Source organism: Zootoca vivipara, chromosome 7 (genome assembly GCF_965207765.1).
Source record: "Zootoca vivipara chromosome 7, rZooViv2.hap1.1, whole genome shotgun sequence".
Lineage (NCBI taxonomy): Eukaryota > Metazoa > Chordata > Lepidosauria > Squamata > Lacertidae > Zootoca > Zootoca vivipara.
This window is the reverse complement of record NC_142590.1, coordinates 65,408,446-65,428,160: the sequence shown is the minus strand read 5'-3', so window position 1 is coordinate 65,428,160 and position 19,715 is coordinate 65,408,446. Positions and strand designations below refer to the sequence as shown.

The 19,715-nt window shown below is 40.9% G+C and overlaps 2 protein-coding genes across 13 annotated transcripts in view; one reads left to right on the top strand and one right to left on the bottom strand.

Annotated features, from left to right (window-relative positions):
• The window catches only part of LOC118088254 (CMP-N-acetylneuraminate-beta-galactosamide-alpha-2,3-sialyltransferase 2), a 16,486-nt gene extending 14,472 nt beyond the window's left edge, over positions 1–2,014 (top strand). For all 5 annotated transcript variants that reach the window (XM_035121643.3, XM_088673428.1, XM_035121640.3 and 2 more), the window contains one exon: positions 1,218–2,014. In XM_035121643.3, coding sequence (XP_034977534.3) covers positions 1,218–1,385 — 168 coding nt within the window. In that variant the 3' untranslated portion in view covers positions 1,386–2,014. The remainder of the gene's footprint in view (positions 1–1,217) is intronic.
• Positions 1,897–19,715, bottom strand: ERGIC3 (ERGIC and golgi 3). Of its 8 annotated transcripts, none has more exons than XM_035121637.3 (14): positions 19,594–19,715; positions 17,784–17,854; positions 16,249–16,336; positions 15,182–15,301; positions 14,844–14,937; positions 13,864–14,029; positions 12,203–12,260; positions 8,579–8,593; positions 6,423–6,454; positions 5,719–5,815; positions 4,094–4,158; positions 3,194–3,330; positions 2,770–2,825; positions 1,897–2,353 (listed from the first exon to the last, which is right to left on the bottom strand). In XM_035121637.3, exons 1-14 carry the CDS (start codon positions 19,679–19,681, stop codon positions 2,274–2,276), a joined length of 1,167 nt encoding a protein of 388 aa, XP_034977528.1. In that variant the 5' UTR covers positions 19,682–19,715; the 3' UTR covers positions 1,897–2,273. The 8 variants fall into 8 exon arrangements, with proteins under 8 accessions (XP_034977528.1, XP_034977530.1, XP_034977529.1 ...); XM_035121639.3 differs by having other exon boundaries at positions 15,215–15,301; XM_035121638.3 differs by lacking the exon at positions 8,579–8,593.

Below are 19,715 nucleotides of genomic sequence, written 5' to 3'. Positions count from 1 at the left end.
CTGTTGATATTGCAATGTAGTGCATTTGATTGTGAGGCAACTTGCCTCTTTGGGCCATGTTTACAAAGCAACTTTTCTCACAACTGATTTGGTGACAGAATGGTAGTTCAGAAAGTACATGGACAGAGTCCCTCAGAAAACAAGATAGTCCTCTCCATGTTTTGAAACACTGAAGTTGACTGAAGAGATTGCATGTGGCAGGTATTGAAACTGTGCTGGGTGTGTTATGTATTGATCACCAAGTTGCAATATAATAGATTTTTTTAAAAAAATAACCTAAAAATTACTCAAATTATACAGAAACAAGCAGGCCTTGATAATAAGCTGGCAGTGTGACTTTCCATTTTTGTTTCATTGTCTTTGCATAAAAATCCATCTCCTCTTAAAGAATGAACTAAACCTGCCAAAATTCCGTACAGCCTCAAATTAAATTAGGAGTGACACTGGAGGAAGGATATCTATTAAGCAGCTATTACAGTAAATTCTGCTTGTTAATGCAGTAGGATATGTTTTCACATTTAAAAATCTTTGCCAAAATTAACCTCACCTCTGCTATCTTTATATAATGGAGTCTGCTTCCGTAAAATGTGGCCACTCCTTGCAGGGTTAAAGGTAAAGGGACCCCTGACCATTAGGTCCAGTCGTGACCGACTCTAGGGTTGCGGCGCTCATCTCACGTTATTGGCCGAGGGAGCCGGCGTATAGCTTCCAGGTCATGTGGCCAGCATGACAAAGCCGCTTCTGGCGAACCAGAGCAGCACACGGAAACGCTGTTTACCTTCCCGCTGTAGCAGTACCTATTTATCTACTTGCCCTTTGACGTGCTTTCGAACTGCTAGGAGCTGGGACCGAGCAACGGGACGTTAGATTATCAATTATTAAATTTAAATTTAAGAAAGCTGTATTGAGAGATCACAAAACAAGCAGTAGAAGTTAATATTTAATGAACCAGAAGAGGGAGTTGAGGGAAGTTGTGGGGAGGGGGGTGGGGGAATTGGGGAACTGTATTTTTCTTTTGTTGCGACGTTATTGTGATGAACAATATTTTTGTAAAACTTTTTGTTTTAAATAATTTTTATTATCGATGGCTGCATGTAGCTGACCACCACTCACTGCTTGCAGACTTCTGAGAAACAGAATGCTAGGTTAGGTAGCAGCTTTTGGGCTACATAGGCCTCATGCTCTCATTTCCTTCCCCATAATGCTTTGTGTGGCAGGTCTCTGCATTTGGTTTCGGCGCAGACAGCAGAGGGAACTGGCACCACTACTGGGAAAAGAATCGGTACGCTGGAGCATTCCGCAGGACTGGGGTCCACAATGCCACTTTTGAACTGGCACTCATTGAGAGACTAGCAGCTGAAGGCAGAGTATCATTTTATAAGTAGCTTGTTCCAGTGCCCCTCAGACTTCAAAGTCACTAATCCAAGAAAGTGGAACCCAATGATGGTCTTTTGAGCCACAAGAGAAGCAAGGTGGATGGATTAGAGATCAAAGCACAGTTCAGCAGCCCAGCGCAGGTATGTATGTATATACATATACATACACACGTAACACTACTTCTGAACGGATTACTTTCTTAGCAAGATGGTCAACTTAAAATGTTTTTCTTTAAATTTGGACAATAGAGGCTATCTCAGATAGCTGACTTTGTTCTTCTCTTTCATTGCATTTTATGGACCATATAGGTTGCTTTATCCTTGGACAGAGATTTCAAAAAGCTGATATTGACAGTACCTCTCAGGCCTACATTTGTGCTAAAGCCGCTGTTATTTAAGTGGTTAAGAAAGGCTAAGTATAAGGTATCAAAGGAGCTGGGAAGCAAGCACAGACTACTGAGCAATATTCTTGGCTGCAATGCTATTTGATACAGAGTGTTGAAATATAAGTAAAACGAAAGCAAATATTACACGACTTTATTAAAACTTTTTTCCTGAGAATTTGGTCCAAACAAACAGCCTAAGGGGTAGCACTGTGTACAAATTAAATAGAAAATATTTGTTTTACACATGTAAAAGGTCTTGTGTTCCATATTCTTGATTTCTCTTCATTTCATAATCTAGAAGTAGGCCAACATATAAGACAAGTACTGAAATCTAGGGTATACAGCACTGCCACAAAAAATGGATGTTTAAATTAATCCCCCGTTTTACTTGTGAAGAGAGACTGATGATAGTTCCAGTCTTGGTACAAGTCCAGGGATCTTCTTGGCACCCTCAAAATGACCATTTGTTTTTAATTCCTTCAAGTTCTTCAGAGGGGATTGCACTTGACAATTATGTTGTTTTTCCAAGTTCTATTTTCTTTTGAATGACCCGAGCTGAATGATAGATCAAAGAATCAATGAGTCCTGCCACTGGAAGAAGGAGGAAAATGAAGGTCAGGTTATATGTTCCATATTGACAGTGCAAGAAACCCCCCTCTTTCTTCCAAAATATTGCTTTGAGGTGTTTGGTGGGAATCGCTAAACTTGTCAAAGTAGTGAGGAAATAGGACACTGCCCAAAGAGCCATATCAGACAATCAAAATACGCCTATCCACTAATACTAGTAGGAGACACTTTTTGATGAGCAAAAATGCAACTGAATGGTGCTTATTTTATATGTATAGAAATCAGATGTACTATAATATTTCAACAATCATTGTACTACTAGTGATGATTCTGCCATCTTTGTAAGTTTTGAAAGTGCCTAGGATGTATTGATCAAAACATTTGCAAGCTAAACTTTAGATCCAAGATGGGTGAGGAGAACAATTAAAATATTCAAATACCTGTAAATACTCCTCCAATGATGGCACAGACGCCTGTGAGAAAATGTGTAAAGGACCTATATGGGGCAAGAAAAAAATGATTACCATGTAATGTGTACATTATGAATGAACAAGTTAAAACTTGGGGGGGGAGGATTACTGTATTTAATCTAATGTTCACCTTTTTTGGCCAATTTTTTGGAAATTAAGGTGCGCATTGGATTTGAGGGTGCATTAGACTCGAGTAAATACAGTAATTCAATCCCACTTGACCATGTCCAATGAACACTTAGGTTCACAAGGCAGTCAAAATGTAACAGCTTCAAATGGAAGCTTTTGGCAACTACCTCTACTGTACAACCTATTTGTATGCATCAAGTGATGAGAAAATGAAACATAATTTTATAAGCAAGTTGTAAAATGGGTTCATATGAAAACTTCTCACCTGTGTTTCTCTGTTAGTTTCACCATCATGGGAGAAAGCTCATAGAGCACAAATACTCCAGGGAGACCCTGGTCTCCAATTAGTCCGTTAGCTACTTTCTCATGTCGTGTTACTGAAAACTGATTTGATCTCACCACCTAGTACAACATAAGTAGAACATAATGTTACTCTTTCTACTTAAACTAGTTAAGACACACAATTGACTATATAGGATTTGGAGCTGGGTTGAATTTTTGCCACAATGCATTCTTCCCCAGCAGGAAGCATTAAGTATACCTTAGTCCAGGCATCCCCAAACTTCGGCCCTCCAGATGTTTTGGACTACAATTCCTATCTTCCCCGACCACTGGTCCTGTTAACTAGGGATCATGGAAGTTGTAGACCAAAACATCTGGAGGGCCGAAGTTTGGGGGTGCCTGCCTGTCCTCTCTCTCCACCCCCTCTCTGCCCAGTTCTCCCTTTTCTAAGGGAAATTCTCTTATGCTGAATAGGGTTCCTCGCGAGAAAAGAGAAAACTTGGCAGCTATGTCTGCCCAACACGAAACCACCTACCCAAGTCCTACAATACACTCAAGATAATTCCCCCCATGACTCATAACTGTCCTGTCTTCACACTAGCTTCTCTAACCTGAGGAAACTGGGTCCACAGCAATAAAGAGTTCTCTCTTTCAGAAATCCCCATGTGGTTGCCATCCACACTTTTGCAAATCTGGAGCTTTGATTGTTCAGAGGCTTATTGGTAATAAGATACACAAAACTCTTTGCAATTTCATTTGCTCATGTCCCAACCCCTAATTACGCTGCAATAACCTGGACAGCACTATTCTATCTATATTAAAATATAATGCTAGGTTTTGGTGTTTGTTTGCTTGTTTTTAAAAGAAAATGTGGGGATCTCACCTCACCATCGACCTTCATATACACTGTGGGGACCACTTTTACGAAGTACTGGAACATCATGGATGCTAAGTGCAAAATACAGTGTTAATAGGCCAAAGCCCCCTTATACAGAACTTAATGAAATTGATATGGGGCAAGAAGGAATTTGAATAGATAATTAGTAAGCGGCAGTAACTTTGAACTGGGAAGTTAGAATTCTATTGAAGTCCAAGCTACATAGTAATAACATTTGCTATAATGATTTAGTCTAAAATCTTACCAGCAGGGTCTTATTGAAGAGCAGTTGAGGGAGGGAGAGAAAAGAAACTCAAGATTTCATTCCCAGGGAAGGAAGACAAGGCTAGTTCTCTCTCACTATTCAGATTTATTTTGCTGTGGGGTATGGGGAGAAGAGTCTCTGTCCCTATAACTCCATCTTTCTGACCTGGGAATGGCTTAGAAAGTAAAAAAGGGTGTGTGGGTGTGTGGAGAAAAGACAATTCTTTCATGCATGCACCCCTGCCTGTAATTCACTGTCAGCCAGGAGGAAGAGGAAGCTTGCTGGCATCTTTCCCATTTTACTGAGCCAGAAGCCAGCCAGTTAGTTGCCCAACTTTATATTAAAATAAATGCATATATACATAACTTGTGTGGCGTTACCACAAATGTGATAGTCTTCACTTACACGGTTTTATTCCCTTCTCATGCAAACCTAAATTTAATATTAATTAAAATATTTTATTTATTTCAATTATTATTTATAAAATAGGCTCTTAACCCTTCAGTGCATGTGAGTAGAAACATCCAAGAGCTGTGTCTGCAGTGAGAGCATGACTACAGCCCAAGAAGCAATGTTCAGTGTGATTTGTGGATGGTATTAGAGGCATGCGTTTTTGTTTTTAATTTTTTATTATTTTAAATCTCCTATGGCCTGTTGTTTAGAAAGTAGATTACCAGGATCCTGCACGTTGGACCACCAAGTAGGTTGATGAACTAAACATGAGGGTCTGCTTGTTTACCCTGATGTAGTGAGAGGGAGATAGAAACTAAAAGAATGTGACTGGATTAAGTGAGACAGTCCTAGGTTAGACAGTAACCATCATATTTTGGACAGTTCATTGTTTAGGTCCTATTATAAGGGAAGGGAAGAATTTATTATTATTACCATACTTTTCAGTCTATAAAACTATTTGGGGGGACTCAAATTTAAGAAAATGAGGGGTTATGGCACAGTGTTTTTGAGCTTTTTTTAGAGGGGATTGCCAAGAATCACTCACCCGCACATGTTGCAAACTCCGCCTCTCAGCTGTCCAATCACCCGCCCAACTTCCCAAGCATCAGCCAATCAACACCACCCATTGACGCAGCAACCAATAACATGCACAATATCAATCAAACTTCCACCCTATGCACTATCCATGTATCAGAAGACATCTACTTTTTAGCATGATTTTTAAAGAAAAAAACATAGTATTATACACATAAAAGTACGGTATTATTATTATTATTAGCTATCTTATATTGGTTTTACGGCTGACTTACTGTATTTTACTGCACCTTTCTTTGTATTAATATAGTATTCATCACTTTGGGAGCAAAAGCAGTATATAAGCAAACTATAACGTAACTTATTTTCAGACCAGTACCTTGCTGTGCTGTGACAACTGTCCCATCAAGTGGGTTCACAATGCCAGGATAATCCCTCCCAAATGAAAGGTGCTTGATAAAATGGGTCATGTTTATCTGAAACAAAAAAAATGGAAACATGTTCAAACAGAACCAGCAAAGGGCAGAGCAGGCTGAGTACTAAGCCTATGATCAAAAGGTAGGCAGGTGTTTTTCTACCAACTCTCTCCAATAAGAGCAGCAGGATTTTAGCACCTGTGCCCGCTTATGCAAGTTGAGCACAGCTAATGTTGTTTTCTCTTCTGTGCAATTTTCATGCATATACTACCTTAGGGCAGAAGCCCTGCTAGAAATACACTCCTCACCCTGTAATTACACACCTCCTCTCCTCTGGGAACTGCAGCCACAGGAAGGAGATGAGGTGTTCATGCTCAGTAGCATACAGGGCGAGAATAAAATAAGGCAAGGAGCTCAGGGTAGATGCTTAGTGACTCACTGGATTCTGAAAGCACCAGTATACAATGAATTATGTGGTCACCTTTTTGGGGTTGTTCTATATGTTGCTTTTTTGTTCTTTTTGCCTATCATTTACACAGCTGCTGCCAAAGCTAGAGGTGCCACACCAGTATGCACAAGGGGAAATCATCTGCACTGACACTTTACTCCCTTCTCTGCAGGCGTGAATCAATACCTCAAACTCAGTATGTCTCTCCCAGATACTTACATTGTCAAGTCCAAAGCTCTGCAGATCATGAACTGTAAGAGAGGCAAGACAACAAAATGTTAAATAACTTTAGGAAGTCTTTTCCTTTATGTAACTGCTCTGTTCTTTTTTAAAAAGAAAAGGAAAAAAAACCTGCAAATTTTCACAATCCTTGCATGTTTCCAAGTAAAGGACATGACAAACTTCCTTGCGCAACTGTAATATATTTTATTTGTTGAGCAAAATATGTATACCTTAATTGTAAACAAAAAAATTCCTTCAGTAGCACCTTAAAGACCAACTAAGTTTTAATTTTGGTATGAGCTTTCGTGTGCATGCACACTTCTTCAGATATTGTGCATGCACACGAAAGCTCATACCAAAATTAAAACTTAGTTGGTCTTTAAGGTGCTACTGAAGGAATTTTTTTATTTTACTTCGATCCAGACCAACACGGCTACTTAATTGTAAACAAAACCTCAGAACAGTTTACAACTTCTCAACTCATATGCTACATTCTAAGCATATGCACAAGGATTAGAATACACCTATTTGTTCCATCATCAGACACTGCCCACCATAATTCTCAACTGTGTTTTCAAGGTGCAGCTCTTTATTCTTTCCCAACCTGCAAATATAGCTTATGGTAATTTCTGAATGCATTCAGAGCAGGCTTTCAACTTTTCCAAATTATCCCAGTTTAGTTGTAATTCCTCTTTAGGAGTTTTCAGATAGCAAGTTGTTACTACCTTTAAATAGGCTCTACTAAATAAATGGAATACATCCCGCTTTTTTATGCTATTTAGCGCTATGCAAACCAACATTTTCCTGCCAACCTAGCAGTTCGAAAGCACCTCAAAATGCAAGTAGATAAATAGGAACCGCTACAGCGGGAAGGTAAACGGCGTTTCCATGTGCTGCTCTGGTTTGCCAGAAGCAGCTTTGTCATGCTGGCCACATGACCTGGAAGCTATACGCTGGCTCCCTCGGCCAATAATGCGAGATGAGCGCGCAACCCCAGAGTCGGTCACGACTGGACCTAATGGTCAGGGGTCCCTTTACCTTTACCTTTAAACCAACATTTAGAAATCTAAGTAAGTGGAATCCATTGCAAATTATCAACCAAATCTATATTAATATAATATTAAGATGACTGTAATATAAGACAGGGATTTGAGCAAGGCAATTCAGCAGTAAGTGTCAGATCCAACTGGGAATGAAGCTAACATTTTGAGAATTTAGGGCAGAGATACTAGATGTTCCACTCTCAGGCTTACAACTAAGCGGTATCTGTGTGTACATGCAGCGGCTAAGGCCAATCCCTGCAGTCTGGATTCCTATCATAGGTTTAGCTGAAAAAGACAAGGTTGTCCATTTCTTTTTTAAATATGCCATGCAAGGTCTTTAGGTATGCATTTTTAAAATGTGTGAAGCTGCCTTCAATTGTCTGCAAAGCTTCTCAAACTAGTCAGTCTGCCTAGGTCTTAGCATTTGCAAAGTAAAGTAAAATATGTATCTATAGAGCAGTTTCAGAAGGCACATTCACACTTTAATGGGAAGAAAGAAATGCGCTGTGCGGCATTACGGCAACACAGATATGGGCCTCAGGGCAAATTGCACTGGCCCTGCCTTCAATATACCCTGCACTGCAAACTCAATCCACCCCCCAGTTGCGGAAGAAAGTCTCCAGGGGGCTCCTGTGCTTGGCTGAACATGTATAGCCTGATACACAACCCAAGGTCTTGCATGCATTAGGTTTTTCCTGTCTAGGCATAATTTCTTTACAGGGTATGGAGACATTTCATTCAGTATTAAGATGAGCGTAATATAAAGCTAAGCTAAATTTTGTTTCTGCCTTTTTAAACTATTATATGCTGTCCTCTTTTTTCCCATATGCTGTGAGATCCAATTGGCTGGGCAGAGGGCTTAATCATGCACTCTCTTCCATATGTTCAATGAAGATAAGAATGGAAATGACCTGACATTTTTTATACAAAAGAGACCTTCTAAAGCCATGTAAAAACCATTTGCAGTTCCTTGACTAACAACATGCAGTGTCTACTGATACTTTAATACTGTCAAATCTTTAGGGAGCACCAAGGTTGAACTGGAGAAATTAACTGGTTTAATTACAGACAGCACAGAACTAGTAAAGAAAATAAGTCAGCAACACTTACTCTCAACAGCGTGAACTGCAAAAATGAGCAGGGTTAAGAAAAGAAAGAGAGAAACATTCAGAGCTCCATACTGAAAAGCAAGGATGTAAAAACAAAGGCAATACTTGACATTAGTTTTGGTTTCAGGAGGCACTGGCTACTCTGCCAACAAAACTCTAGGCTCAGAGCAATTTGTGAAGGAGCACAAAGCAGCATGTGAACCTTCACATATACATGTGGCCTGAGGACTAAAAAGGAACACTGTGTTGCTTCCTAAAGACGCAGCATTGGCTGCCCATTCAGATGCTGCAGGGCACCAACTACAAGCCCACAGAGGAAACCAGCATGATATATGATGATCTGAATGCATGTGTTTATACAGCCCTCCCAAGGCTAAGCCATCCCTGCTCTAGGTCTTTTGGGGGCTGGGGAAAGACTGGCCTTGTGGAACACAGAACTCTATATTGTTCAGTCTTGTAGCAAAGATTAGAGGATGGAAAACATTAGGAATTGGCACTGATCACTAGTTTCAAACAAATCTCAACCAATCTCCATCTTTTGTCTGGCCAATGCTTCTGTGCATAGTGAAACAGTTTGCACTGGCAAAGGCCCTTCACAAGCAACACAATTAGCAAGTTGGATCTTGACACTTACAGCACAGGAATTCTACCAAGGAATTATTTTTCCTCTGGCCAACTGCCTCTCAACTGTGAAAGAAAAATGGGCATGACTTTAGCTGTCCTAGTATCACATATTTGGGAGAAATCTCAAGTCCTTCACCACATACACTACTGAGCAGCCAAAGTAAGTGATGCAAATCATCCACATCAGAATTTGGTTAAACCTCCCTAACAACTCATATTTCTTCCATGACTGAATTTGTCAGCTAGTAATGCAAGGAAACAGTAATAAGCAAAGGATCAACTATTTGGGGTGATGAGACTGTGAGCCAGGGAGCTGAGCACCATGCACAACCTCTGTACCCTAATCCCTGGAAAACTTATACATCTATAATTTCTCTCTAAAGCCACAAGGGTAAATGCACATGGCTACAGTCCTTCACAAACTTAAGCTACAGAAGTTCCATCTGATATAAGTGATATTTAACAGCCTAATAATGGACCAGGATTATTACATCCATTATCCTTAACAGATAGTGGAGATGCTGAAAAGCAAAGATCAGCACCATGAACTACAACTGAGGTCATGCAGATTGCTAGACTCCTAAACCTATTCCCTTCAGAAGGGAGCTCATGTGACTGACACAGGCAGAACAAGGTTTATGCAGGGAAGTGACGCGCTTGGACCAGTGTAATCATGTTTAAACTGAATAAATTATTACAGGAAAAATTAAAAAGACAGTGCACAGAAAAGAAACAAAATGCTTTGGCCCATAATATTCTTTATACCTTCATATTTTCCCAAATTAAAAAAGATAGAAGATTAATAGTTTTTTTAAATGGCAGTTGGTTGAGCTACGTAGTTTGGCTGATAAAATATTAGCTGTAGAGCAATGCTCATATTCTGAAAAGAAGAGTCCAAACCCTATGAAGCTGCAATTAAGATTTAACAAATCAGTGTTATCAATAAAGTGGTGGTTGCTCTCAACTGTTCCAGCAGGATCTAAAGCAGAGATAATATATGTTATTGTAACAGCAGCAGCCTCTCAACATTAGATATTCTTATTTCCCCCCCAAAGCTTCCTCTAGCACAGGCTATGGTTTAAGGGGAACATGAAGGCAAGAGTACAGTTGTTCAATATCATTTTTTTTTACTGTATCCCATGTTATGCTGTTCTGGACTAGACTACTCTTCCATGCCAACAGGAGGAAGAAGCTGGATGGTTTGCAAAAGAAACACAATCATGGTGATCTTAAACTACTGGCAGGATATCTAAAACAAGATTCCAGAAAAAGATGAGAATTTCAGCATTGACTGCCTCTTAGCAGCAGAGACTTTTCAAGTCAGATGTATAAGAACTCATCAGTAATAAAGTGCCCATTTGTGAAACCTTTGGTAAAAGACTAAGATGTCAAGAGAGAAAAGGAGAAGGGGAAATTCCCTGACAAAGTTCCCATTGGAGAGGAGAGGGAGGAACAGAAAATAATAAAGCTCATCTTCCTTTGATTAAGTGCTAGAGCAGAAAACATTCAACAAGTTAACAGAAGCAATCAGGAGTAATATTCTATAGCAGAGGTGGGGAACCATTTTGGCTCAGTGGGCCAGTGTCTTATCTGTCACCACCACCCCTCTGGCCAACTCTGACAAGTAGGTGGGACTACCATTATTATGTCAGACAATTTACAGTTGGGTTGTCATACCCACCTGTCAAAGTTTATTGTGCAGCATTTCACAAGTGTCTGAAAGTCAAAGGGTTGTTGGGCAATTGGAAAGTGCAGTGCAATAGGCTTTGCTAGCCCTATGCTCAGCACTTGGCAAGTACCTGACAACTAGTTAGCTGTTGGACCTTTGGAAAGCACTGCATAACGTGCTTTGCAAACCCTGTGCTCGGTGCTTCCCAAGTGCCAGTCACAGGGCTGGCAAAGATGCTTCCCGCAGGGATTGGCTGCACAATTGAGTTCTCTGGAAACTCAGTTGTGCAGCTGATCCAGCCACATCTCTACCTGCCCACACCTGGGATCACATAATGAAGGTGGGAATGTTCTGAGGAAAACAGTTTTACAGGCTAAAATTGGGACCCATGCCAGGCCAAAGGTTCCCCACACCCCACTGTTGTATAGCACTGTCACACAGAAACTTTGGCAGGAACCATTTCTATGGTTCCAGGAATGAAAACCAGAAATGGAAAATATTCAGTACAAAATTGAAGAGGAAACCTTCAGACAAAGATTGCAGACAGTATATTCACTACGTATCACATACATGCGTTATGTGCATTCTGAATTTTGAAAAAGCTGCAGATGCCAAAGTACTTATTTCCTGAATTGTGTTAGTCGATGTAGCCTAACATTGGTATCAAAATCTTAATATACAGGAAGTGCACATTCAAGCAGAATTTCCGCTCGTCTTGTATGCCAATGGAATAAGCTCAGCATGCTCACAGAACTATGCTACAACCTGCCATAAAATGTATGCTTTAAAATTTTGATGCATCAAACTACTGCATGCAATTTCAATCTTGGTCTTAAAATATCCTGTTTATTTGTTTTGAAATATAATGTGTGCTGTGCATAGTAAGTATACTTGTGCTTATTTTTTGTTTCATTTTGTAAGCCACTCTGAGCGGCGTGGCTCTGAGGAGGGGATAACAGTATTTTTAATTTCATTATTTAAAACATTTATGTTGTCAAATAACCCTGCATAAGGCAGCAGATTATTAACAGGATTGGAATTGCTTTGAAATGCTAGTCTTACCACTGCCAGGACAGAAGTGGCTATTGATAAAAACCCATTTATAGAAGAAAGGCATTGCCTCAAAGGATCTAATGTTACAACTTTCTTTCTCATGTGAATAGAAACATCACAATTTCCCGACATACTTCTTAGAACATCCCTTCTGAAAGTTCCTCCTTAACAGTATATTCTATATACCTACTTTAGCTCATGAGTTACAATTATTTCCTGATATTTAGTAAAAAGGAAACATTACAAAAAAACCACTCAGAAGAATGCAAACTACTTTACCATGAACATGAGATTGCTGAAAGCTTTTTCCTGGTGCAAAGTGAAAATTGCCAGCTACCTGTAAAAGACAGCTACATTTCATTAAACTGCCCAGCTCTCCATAGCAAATTGTAACAACTTTTAAAAGTGAAGCCGTATAGCTTAAAGGAATGTCAAGGTGAAGTATTTAACCTATACTTCAGTACACTTTCACCCAAACTAGATCCAAGCAGGAGTTGCTAATGTCCAAAACACAGTCAGTCTTTATTATGAGAATTACTATATCAACATACAGTTGATATTTTAAAGTCAAGAGACACCAAATTGAGAAAGATACAAAAATGATATCCAAGGATTTGAACCCCTCCTCCAAACTGCAAATGCAGATTGCTTGCTACACTGACCATTGAAGAGATAAGAATACTCAACTTCAACAGACACAGCCCAAACTATGCATCACCACATACTCTGGACTCATGGAAGCCTTTGGGGGAAGAGCAGCACATCTCATCAGAAGTAGCTCCCTTTCCCCATTCCAGCTTTACTGCTTTTGAACTTCACATACATTTCCTTCATGGAAGTAGATCAGCTCACATGTTCATAAACTAATCAGGTCCTCTGGATTGGAAGTAATGTTTTTTATGGCACAATCTCAATCTTTGCCAAAGATATGTAATATTATGTAAAAAACAAACAAACCCCCCCCCAAACCCACAAAATCCAGCATGGTTGTTACCACTTCAGTCTGCAAGTGGTAAACCACATTTTTGAATCTTTCCCTCCATCAAAACCACACTATTTGAAAGTAGATTAGCACAGAAGAAAGCAAACAGGGCTAGATCCCTTCTCCCTCATATGATGAATAAAACTGGTCTGGGCACTATCACAAATAAAAGAAAAGATTCTTGCCTGGTCTCCCTACTGTGTATGTTGGGTGGTCCTCACCCTTTCTTTTATATATTCAAAAATGAAGTACCCTTCACCCAGAAGTCTGAAGTACATGCTATCATTTAGCGATACAACCTATAATTTAGTAGTCTATCTATGTAAATTTGGTCCAAAAAAGTCACTTCCTGCTACAGAGGTATTGGTTACAGGAGAGAAGCTAGTGCCAAATGCTGAAGGAATAAGCAGTTTCATTAGGAACTATCTAACTTATAAGGAATCTGGAAGAGAGCTTACAGGGAGACACTGGCATTCCTCTTTGTAAGATTGAACAAAGTACAGTAAAGATTTAAGCTGCCAAAAACTTGTGGTAGACCAAAGCATATAAAAGCATACTCCACATGCAACCTGTATTCTCCACGGGGTTAAATAGTTTACATTCTGGCTCTAAAAACTGTCAGTGAACTTTTGCTAATCACTATATTAATTTCTGAGTCTGACCAAACTGCAGGAGGCAGTGGAAGACAGGAGTGCCTGGCGTGCTCTGGTCCATGGGGTCACGAAGAGTCAGACATGACTAAACACAAAATATTAATTTCTATTCTACATGGTATCTATCTTGTATGTTGCTCAACAGTAATATGCACACCTGCAAAGATCTAGAGACCGACACTCAAATTATGGCAACACCAGAGTGCAGATCCCATTTTTCCAGTTTCCCTTGCTTCTTGGTCACTTGTGTCTCTGGGATTTCAATATACCTTTCGGAGTAAGGTGATAAAAATTGACTCACTTACTTTGTTGACTTCTAAGAAGCCATATACTTTGCAGCCCTCATTTTTCTGCTCTTGCATTTTCTGGCTAAACCCTTCTCTCTTGCATTGTTCTATTGTGTCTGGATTCTTGAAAGCCCAGCCACGCCGCCTGTATGCTTCTCTCACATCGTCACAAGTATTACAGCATCTGTGAAAAAGAATGAGCATGTAAATCAGCAAAAATGGTCACCTATGAAGCACATAGTAAGAAAATGGGGTTCTGTATACTTCCATCTGAAATGGGCTAAGCTGTGTAAGCTCTGTCAGTTGCTTCCTGTGGGCTTCAGGAAACTCACAGCTGGGAGAGGGCTAAGGTTGCTGAGCAAGAAATAGCCACCAGCAGGGACACAAAAAGATGTGCCTTGTAGGTCTTCCCATAAGTAAAATAATGTGTGTGGGGGGAATGTATCTCCCCATCTCAGATGCAGCATGCTGAGCTGTTCCCAGATTACTAGCTGACAGACAAGTGGTAACTTCTTAATCATTCTATGGCTTCACTCACAGAAGCAACCTGCAGGACCTTTCTAATCGGTGAAACAGGCAACCTGAACCATTGCAGAGCTATGTACACAGACTAAGAAATCACCACCACCACCATCTTATGATGATTTTGTATTTATTTTAATTTTTTACCCACCCTTCAACTTAAAATCCCAGGACGGATTACAACAATTAAAAATAAATATTAAAGGCAGCCGGCCCGTTGTTATCTGAAAGACAGAAGGTTAATGAAATCCATGCACTGCCTATTTATCCTCTCTTCCAATTAACTATGAGGAAACCAATATTATCATCCTCCACCTGACCTCCAGAGTAAGCAGAATAGGAGAGCACATGGTGTTTGACTAAAAACAATCTGGAGCCCACTCCTTCCTAGAAGGTTCGGGAAATGCTATGGTTCTGCAGCTCTCTTCCAACTTCATCTCTTTGCCTCTAGTAATACTGATGGAATTAAGACATACCTGATGTCCTCGGATTCTGCCCCGTAACAACTTTCACATCGATCAGGGTCTAAAGAGTTTGGATCAAATAGTATCTCCTCTTCTTTTCCCAACTCTGAAACAAAGACAGACATGGTCCTTGTACTAGCAACCCACAGATTCCCAGCATGGAACTATCAATCTAAAGCACACCCAACCCTACTTAACAGTGGTGCACCTCCCTGAGAAGCAGCAAATGTCTGGCCCTACAGTAGACAAGAGTGTGAGCTTGTCACTTTAGCTGCCTTTAAATCAGATGCCACAGTGTTAGCATCTTGACTGCAATACTGTTCCCACACAGTGGGAACAGTGTATTCTACCATGTCTTTCTGCCTCTGGAGTCACATGCTTGCCATCTTTATCCAAGCGCTGTTTGTAGAGGTTGTGTTCAACGTCTAGCTGTTGCTCTCCAGCTACGTCCATTGCATCAATGCTCAAATCTGAAAAACAACATTGATCAGGTGAAGGCAGATTTCTTAAGACATCAGGCGATTCCTTTACTTCATGATAAACCAGGGGCGCCGATCTGGCTCTGGAAGAAAAGCCACATCCTTCTCTCCCCCACTTCCAAGAGCCAAGGGCAACAGGTGCGGGGGGACACCCACCTGTCAAACCACATGGTTTAAAATTATACCATGCAGGTAAAAGCACAGCAGGCACTGCTAATCAGCAGCACTTGGAAAGCACTGTTCACAGGGCTTTACTGACACTGTCAATCAGCTTTTTGTCAGTGCCTGCAAACCTCCCTTCAGTTCAGTCACATCTTTCCTTGCACCACACCTGAAACCATAAGCGATGGCATGTGTATGGCAGGTGGGCATTGCAGGCCTTGCAGGCCAAATGAGTCCCCACCCCACTGTGATATACCCACTGAGCTATCAAATATCAAGATGGTACAAAATACAAAGGTTTTCTGAGAGAACCTTTCTAAGGATTAGGCCGATTTACTGAAGAGGATTTGATTAGAGGACTAAGCATCCAAAAACAGCAATGTAGACCCTTAAAACCACATTAGCTGGGCATAGGGAAAGACCAATAATTCACTAGAGCAGGCTTCCTCAACCTCGGCCCTCCAGATGTTTTTGAGACTACAATTTCCATCATCCCTGACCACTGGTCCTGCTAGCTAGGTATCATGGGAGTTGTAGGCCAAAAACATCTGGAGGCTCAAGGCTGAGGAAGCCTGCACTAGAGGAACAGAAAATGCCATCCTGCATAAGGGACCAGGTTCAATCCCTGGTCTCTCACTCATTTTCTCTGTAGAGGCGTTTATGACTGACTCCAGTGAAGTTCACATAAGTTATATAATGCGCTATGAGATGCCAAGCCATACCATATTGTCATGGTTTAATATAATTAAAAGCCAAGTGTTAAAGAAGATACTCACAAGCACATGGCATATGTGGAAAGGAAACATCTATGTTTATCCGTAGTTTGTCTCCCCTTGATTTGTCAACATATAATTCTGGGTGAATCTAAAAATGAAGAAAATGAAAAGTCACCCAATTGGAAAAATAAAAAAATAAATCAGCTGTTTTATTCTCATCTGTCCAGATTTGTAAATGTTTCTTTATAAGCATTCCACATTCAGAGAACTAAAAAGGGAGGGAAATTTTCAGGAACGTTAAGAGAAACAGTGTCAGAGGTCGACATGAATAAGAATGAGAAAAACCAGGCTAACAGAATTTTAGACTTTAGTTTAAGGCACAATCATGACCAAATCCCAGAACATGAGCTAGATCTCAGTCTTGCTCCTCTTTCTGAAACTGTATGTAGCGAAAAAAGAGAAAATCCCCTTGAGGTACAACAATTATTGGTAGGATGCCTTCGGAGTGGAAAAAAGACCAACAGTACTGATTTCCTCCTTTGAATAAGCAAATGTGAAAGAGCCCTAGATGGAGGATCTTAAATGAGCAAGCAAGAAAGGATTGTGTGTATAGGGACAGAATAGCATCTTACAATTCCAATTGCATTACTTTTAATCTATGAAAACAACACCAAAGGTTTGACACTAAGCATACAAGCTGAGGCAGGAGATTTTCTAAGTCTATTTTATCCCATTATAGAATAAAAGACTATTCAAAAATAGTTAGGAAAGATAAGCTAAAGCATGAATGAAAATTCTGGTTGATTTTTTACCTAAACTGTACACTAAATCTGTGCCTAGTATTTGAATATTATTCTACCCAGGCCTCAAGTAATTCAAGGAGACATCTAACAAAGTAATTGCACAAGTAAAGCAACTTTCATTCATGCAATGAAACTTCTCCATCTCTTCCTTCAGTCTGCTTGAGGTTCTCCCAACCCTCTGGAGCAGATGGCACAGGTGCAGGGGGAGGAGAGGAAGGTGAACTTCCATTGTGTGAATGGAAGCTGCTCTGCTCACCCAAAGACTTTTCTGGAGTCCCCTTTATCTTCCCAACCATTCTGTGAGGTAAGTAAGTTTGGCTAAAAAATGGTGGCTGGCCCATCAATGACCTGACTTGGTAGAAAGCAGCTTCCTATGTTCCAAATAACTCCATGAGCATCATGGCTGGATCGCTTCAGCCTTAGTCTAGCACATTATCCACAATTACTGAAATCTCTAGCATCAAAAAACAAAGACGAAGCAAAATACAGTGGTACCTCGACATCCGAATGCCTCGACTTCCGAAGGTTTCAACTTACGAAGTCGGCAAACCCGGAAGTCTTTTCGCCGCATGCGCGTTCTGCGCCTGCGCAGGAGCGGCGTGCGCGGTCTGCGCATACACAAAGCGCAAAATCGCACTTAGCGCATGCGCGAAACGGACACTTCGACAACTGAAGATTCGACTTACAAAGAGCGCCGCGGAACGGATCGCCTTCGTAAGTCGAGGCACCACTGTATGTATTGGGGAGTGTGAGCATGTGTGCACAGGGGATGAGTAAAACAGACTCATTTACCTCCTTTGTGAGATAGTACTGGAGCTCCGAGAAGAACAGTAAGAGCATGACAAGTCCACTAACTACAGTCACTGCAGAGAAAGAAGGGAAAACACAAGTAACATATTGTCATATCTTGCAACGTCTACACATGATTTTATCAATATTTTAGGGAACATAGGAAGCTGACTTATACCGAGTCACACTACCGGTATTGGTTCATCTAGCTTGATATTGTCTACACTGAATGACAGTGGCTCTCCTGGGTTCCAAATGGGTCTTTTCCTGGAGATAACAGGAACTGATCTGATATCTTCTAAATAATGAGCTCATGAAGATCAACGGTTAGATAAGTTTTCTCAAAAAACTGCTTGCCCATCACCTCTAAACTTTTCATGAAACACACTGCTCACAAGAGAGCTCTGCATGTGTTCTTTGGCAGGTACACTCTCAGTACATGTAGTTTGATTATCAAGGCTCAACAGACATGGTCAGCACTCCCACATGAATTGTTCAGCATGCTGAAACATATCCCTGAACCCTTTGCAAAATGCGGCACTCTTCTCCATCCCAGAAAGGTGGGGAGGAAGATGCAGCCAAGATACATTTCAGACAGCTATATTTAGCTGTTGATATATCATGATGCTGAAAACCAGGTATCACCCAGTCCTAACACATATGTACTTGAGTGGCCTAAATTAGATTAAGTGATCACTTTCTACTTTAGTAGTCATCAAGTCTTCAATCCACCACTAAAAATCCCTTCTGTTTATGTATTTGTAAATCTATTTACAAAATACCTCTCATAAAATAGCAGGGCAGTGTACAATAATATGAATACAATAAAACAAAAACCATTAAGAACAGAATGAAGCATCTCGGTGGAATCAGTTTTAATTCTTTTCCTGCTTAACTACTTTCAAGGAACTGGAATTACTCCAAAGTAAAAAAAAATACTAGGAAGAAAATCCTACTTCCTTGTTTCCTGTGTTCAGTAAAAGAGGTGTGCTCTCAGAGCAAGCACCAATTAGAATACAACACTTGGCAAATAAGCCCCAAGATTCTTACTAAAAATAATCTACTGTGCAGAAGAAAGCCACTAGGAAGCACAGCAAGTCTCTTGCGTCTTCATAATGGGCACACAAAAATGGGAGATTCCCATCCTCTGCAGCCAGCATGGAAATATTGGAGACTCTTAGCAAGCCAGGCTAGCAAAATACATCTGCTGGAGAGTAAGTTTACTAAATTACATTTCCTGATTAAATACTAAAATCTCTTTAAACCAGTAGCTGTCTTGAGTTGACTAAGGGCATCTCTTGAGAATTAGTCCTCTTCCCACTCTTGCCTGATCATGAAGAGCCTCTGCACAACAACAAAACCGACTACACACCTGCTATGCCGCTCGAAGCAGTATAGTAAAAGGACGCCGCTTCCTATGTTTTGCATCTCTTCCACAGCTGGTTCATTCGCACCCACATGCCCAGCCTTCTTGATGCTGCTGCCGCTGCCATCGAGAAGACTTACACGTGCGAGTAAACCAGCACGGATTAAAAACACCACAGACAGAAGGGCCACATCTCAAACACTAGAGGCTTTCCGGGAAGGAAAGCTCAGCTGCAAGTCGCCAAAGTGATGAAACATCACGTGCGAACCACGCCCGTCACCTGAACACGCGAACACGCGACTGCACGTAACAGACTCGCACACAGGACACGCAAATGAAAGCATCACATCGTGAGTGAACTCGCGTCTGAATCCCGCTCCCACAGCAAGGAAGGCGCTCCTCGCCAGAGCACAATTCAGGCCGCCCCCCGCAAGCGACCCCTCTCACCGAGCGCCCCGCCGCAGGTCTTAACCCGAAAATCCTCCAGTGTCTTGGGAAACGCATCGAACCGCTTCAGCCTCCCGAGCGACTCCATGACGGACACTCCCACTCCGCCCTCCCCGTGACCC